Source organism: Branchiostoma floridae, chromosome 16 (assembly GCF_000003815.2).
Source record: "Branchiostoma floridae strain S238N-H82 chromosome 16, Bfl_VNyyK, whole genome shotgun sequence".
In the NCBI taxonomy this organism is placed as follows: domain Eukaryota; kingdom Metazoa; phylum Chordata; class Leptocardii; order Amphioxiformes; family Branchiostomatidae; genus Branchiostoma; species Branchiostoma floridae.
In genome coordinates, this window is record NC_049994.1 from 6,510,691 (window position 1) to 6,515,751 (window position 5,061).

Sequence of the window (5,061 nt, forward strand, 5' to 3'; positions counted from 1 at the left end):
TAAGATAGATATGGTAAACATATGCCTGTCTGTATACCCCCCTCACATTAGGCGAAACTCGATCGGACGACGAGTCTGCGAGCTCTAAATTACGAGGAGGCATCATCCTGAGGGGCATTTCCGGACTTTGCAGGTTTCAAATTTTGCAGCTATGATCTGTGGCTCTTTTTATTAGAGATATAGGTTCTTTCGGGCGACGGACTCACCACATCATGTACACCATGTCCGGTCCCGAGGCCGCAAGCCGTCGCAAGGGAGGTCCGGGAAATTTTGCAATCTGGACCCTCTGAAACGCCATTTGAGGCGGACTCCCCCGACATATTTTCACCATGTCCGATACCAAAGGGTTGAATGAAATGTCTATCAGTGAATAATGCAAATCAGCCATGCCTTTGAAAAAAAATCTTGGACATGAAAAAGTGGACCTTTGAGCGTGAAAAAGTGGACCTCTGAGCATGTGGGGGGGGGGGGGGTTCTTCCGAACTTCTTTGTCTTTATATCTAGCCTTGGCTACATCACTGAATGAATGAACAGTACGGAGACAAATCAGCGCACTTGAACCCTCAAGTAACTTTGCTAGCGCCGTTCTGTGTTCTATTCATCCAAGTTACTAGTATCATCCTACATGGCGCCCACGTGTGACAAGGCGGTTTTCGAACGTTCTGTGAAAACGATCTATAGCAGAGCAGTCCTTGATACATTTGCCTATTTTTGCATCATGAGAGTTCTGACATCTAAAGATATATACAAATCGGTTTGTAGCATCGAGTCTCATGAAAACTGTTGTACTTGATTCGAGAAATATGAATAATTCATTACGTAAACTAGCGTATCCAGAACACCCCATGTAACTCGACATGGCGAACTAGTCGGTAAACTGCTCATTTAGTCCTCACCTCACCTCACCTCTCCTCACCGGTTCCATAGCCTCACCGGCCGTAGGGGCAGCACTTCCGTCAACATAAGTTTTCCACCTTTGTCTGTTCTCAGCCAAGGTTGCCAGATGGTGGACTGTTTGTCCCGACCATTCTTTCAAATCACTAGTCCAAGTCCGTCTTGCACCCTCCGCCCTTCCTTGGAGTATAGTGTGGGTCAAAGTGCTCTTTGCTCTTGTAGCATGGCCAAACCACTGTAGTTTCTTCTTTTTCACTAGTGACAGGAAACTTGGACGTGGGCCTACTAGGGTCTTAACACGCTGCATGACTTCTCTGTTAGAAGTGTGAGTTGACCAGTGGACACGAAGTAGTCTTCGGTAGCAATTCATATCATTTAGTCCCCAGAAGCAAAAAGGAGAAAAGGCCGTCCATACTTTAACAGAAGCTACCCATTTCCAACTGAGTGAAATTATACAAGCCGTGCAAAGTGCCTTTCCCAATTGTATAAATGACACCGTGAAACTTAGACAAAGGATGAGAATTTACATAAATTTGTTTCTTCATTAGGCCTGACTGACAAAACCGGTTTGCCAGGATTTTCAGTCTTATATTTGGCTGTTGTCTGCCTTTTGAATCATTCTGGCTGTTCAACAAGAGAGGGAAGACACCGTCGTTTACAGTACAAGTCACTCATCGGTAAATATTCTAAGCATATTTTCTTCCTCCTAGTATATGAGTTGTTTTCTTCAGACCAGCTTCTGTCTTATCTGGCACGCTATTTTTACTGGCCAAACTTTCATATTTAACCAAATTTCCTACTATAACTTTATGTATGTTTCTGATCTTTCAAAAAACAAGGTATGCATTGGGCTTGCTTCGCCTTCTTCTGGAAGTCGGAGTTTGATTCGTGATTTTTTTACGTATTGGTCAGCTTTATTGTCTCATTCGATTGTTTCCATGGAAAATACTGTCTTAGACTTCTAAAGAAACCAACAACAGGAAGTAACGAATTTTGATTTTTCACCCGGCCACAAGAAAGAGGGAAGCTCTTGCAGACAACGTCTTAGCTCGGCCATTGCAAAGTGCTGTCTGCAATCCCAAAGGAATGGAAATAACCTCGGCACTCCGATTCGACCTCACTCGTGATTTTGCACTTTATGTAATACTATGTGTTCGTATGATATGTAACTGGGTGTATGTTATTGTATCTGTTTGTGTATTCGTACATACTGTATGTTTTTTTATTGTATGAGCCCTGGAAGATCAACTCAATCTGAGCTAAATGGCATCTCAATAAACTCATAAAACAATAGTACTTACTTAATAAACTCAAACGACTTAGAACCGAAAGGTTTACAACTCTCACCTCTGATTGCCTAATAATTTTTTTCATCCTGGTCTTCCAGCAGTCATATCAAGATGGAGTCCACCACATCAGCGGTGTTGAGTGCAGTGACGGGAACGGTTGCCATGACAGCAGCCTACGCGTACGCTCAACGGGACTGGCTGAAGGACCAATGGCTGGCCTTCATCTCCCCCGCCATCTACAACTTTCTGAAGGGAACAACAAGGGAGCAGCGCGCTCTTAAATACCTCAAGGTATGATATTGACCTTTTTTTAGAAACAATGACCCTTGGCAGTTCTGAATTTTCTGAGACTAAACCATAGTTTAGTCTTACTTACTTTCAAAGTGAGGCTGCAGTTGGTGCTTCAAAATAAGCATGTAAGACTTGCAAGAGAAGTTAAGTATTTATTAGTAAAAGAATGTGATAGCACCCATTTATCCCATCATTTTACTAGTAAGAGAAATTGATATTGTTTCCATTAGTGAAATAATGTGACAGCACCCCTACATCACATCATTTTACTACACTCGGCACAAAAAGTTTGGAATATCAACTTTGGTATATCATATTTACGCTATTTATGCATCAATTTCAATGTATTATATATCAATAGAAAGCTTATGTGGTTTTCTTTCCTATGGTATCAAACTTATTATGATTGTAAACACATAAAACGAGCACAAGGCCTGCTTACGTGAGTGGGTCACGAAAGAAAAGTGCCCAAATTCCCCTACTTCTGTTCAACACTGCATTGTCCTGTTGTTATTGGCGCGTGTGTCACTGGTTCAATCAATCCTCTTTTCACCTCACATTTTGTATACGGAACATGCAAGGTTTTAGTACACTTGAGTAGAGTTCATCTGCCCTTTCGATAGTTGGATGGCAGAATTAAAGCGTGGATGCGGCAAGGAGAACCGCACGCTGACAATGCAAGAGTAACTTTCGGCATTTGGTGGTGGAGTCAGCGTCATGGTGTGGGGCGGTATAACCACCATAGGGTAAACAAGACTCGTCATCATTCCAGGTAAATTAATGTGGTGACATATAGGGACACCATCCTCCATCCAGTAGCAACATTCTACCGCTTCAATGTTGGACCAAATGCCATTCTGCTAGATTACAACACCAGTCCACACAGAGCAAGGACCATTGGATGCTGGAGCACAGACTTAGGGTGGAATAGCCTTCCTACGGCTTATGGCTAGCACTCGATTGATCACCTCTTGCCATGGTTCAGATTTTTTGCTTGAATAAAGAGTAATAGTAGCTTTGATTGACATGTCCTGTTTATTCAACTTGCCTTCATTCACAAGTCGGACGGAAGAAAATGAACAGAATGTAGTGATTGACTTTAGTAGGGTAATTTTGGCACTTTATCTTTAGGACCCCCTGTACGTAAGCGGGCCTAGTCCTCGTTCCATGAATGTACACTCATAAAATACTCTACTCAGATATGCTAAAAAGAAACTTGGATGTTCTGTATACCAAACGTTAGGGGATAAAAGGATTGATTGAATCATTGTCGCGGCCATAACAACGGTTGAACCGGACGATACAGTTTTGAACAGAAACGGAGGAATTTGGGCACTTTTTTTTCGTGACCCACTCACGTTAGCAGGCCTAGTGTATGTTCCATGAGTTAACAATGATAATGAGTTTGATACCATTGGAAAGAAAATCATGCAAGCTTTCTATAGATATATAATATATTGAAATTGATGCAGAAACAACATAAATATGATCAACCGAAGTTGGTATTCCAAACTTTTTGTGCTGAGTGTAGTAAGAAAAGAAAGGTTGGTCTATTAGTGAAAGTATATGATAGCACCCCCTATCCCTTTATTTTACTAGAATATAAAGATAGCTATACATGTGAAATAATGTGATATCATTGTGTGAACCATTATCACATGTATAAGTAGTTTTCGACAGAAACACTTTTTTGAACTAAATTGTGATAAATATACAGTACTCAGTGTAGGCATGCCATCTTCCGTGGGAAGTTAATAGTTTCATCGTTTGTGGGATCGTGTGGCGCAATCGGTAAAGTGCTTTGCTCGGAGCCTAGAGGTCCCGTGTTCGAATCTTGCTTTGTCACCGATTCTGTACCCTTGGGAAAGGTACTTTATACGACTTTTCTCACTTCACTCAGGTGATCATGAAAATGAAATGCTGTGTTACGTAATTCACTATTCAAATACAATTCAATCTCTACAACTGGATAAAAACGGATGTTTATTTCCGGACGTTTCGAGCGTAGATCACGCAAAAGACCTGCAAGGGTTCACCATCAAAGCAGTTTTTTTTTATTAAACTGAAATACAGAAACTTTCTACTTCTTGCAGAAAAGATATTACAGGTAATAAATAAGACACAAATACTGGGTAATAGTATGTTCATGTTCATGCTACGATACGTGTTGTTTACATGGTGACAAGCAGCTTTATTACCCTTTGAAATATTCATGGGTGTAATATTTTCACCTGTGTATGTATGTCTGTGATTGGTTGTGTCAACTCAAGATAACTAAAGAACTGTTGCTGAATGGTGAATGATTTTGCTGTGTTGGTGGCGTGTGACAAAAACGGAAATAATTACGGGAATCTTCGGCCCATAACGGCTTCACATGGAACTGCAGCGAAACATGTTTTTTTTTTATATTTCGTGTTCTGAATAAGCCGTGATTACGATTGATGGTTGGTAGATAGCTGTTGTGCTAGGAAAGAAGGGCATACGTTTGGGCCCCCAGCGATTGGTGTTGAAATTGCAAGGTAAATTTTGTCAAAACTTTTCGAAGACGATTACTCAAGAAAGAAATAACGGATTTTCATGATTTTTG

At 41.0% G+C, this 5,061-nt stretch overlaps 1 protein-coding gene across 4 annotated transcripts in view; it reads left to right on the plus strand.

The window, feature by feature from the left end:
- LOC118403882 (catechol O-methyltransferase-like) overlaps nucleotides 1-5,061 on the plus strand; it is a 19,014-nt gene that overhangs the window by 10,880 nt on the left and 3,073 nt on the right. The window contains exons 2-3 of one of the 4 annotated variants that reach the window (XM_035802737.1): nucleotides 1,443-1,571; nucleotides 2,285-2,474. In XM_035802737.1, the coding sequence (XP_035658630.1) occupies nucleotides 2,295-2,474 (180 nt within the window). In that variant the 5' untranslated portion in view covers nucleotides 1,443-1,571; nucleotides 2,285-2,294. Of the gene's footprint in view, nucleotides 1-1,442; nucleotides 1,572-2,281; nucleotides 2,475-5,061 lie in introns of all 4 variants that reach the window. The other 3 variants (XM_035802736.1, XM_035802734.1, XM_035802735.1) reach the window with 3 other exon arrangements.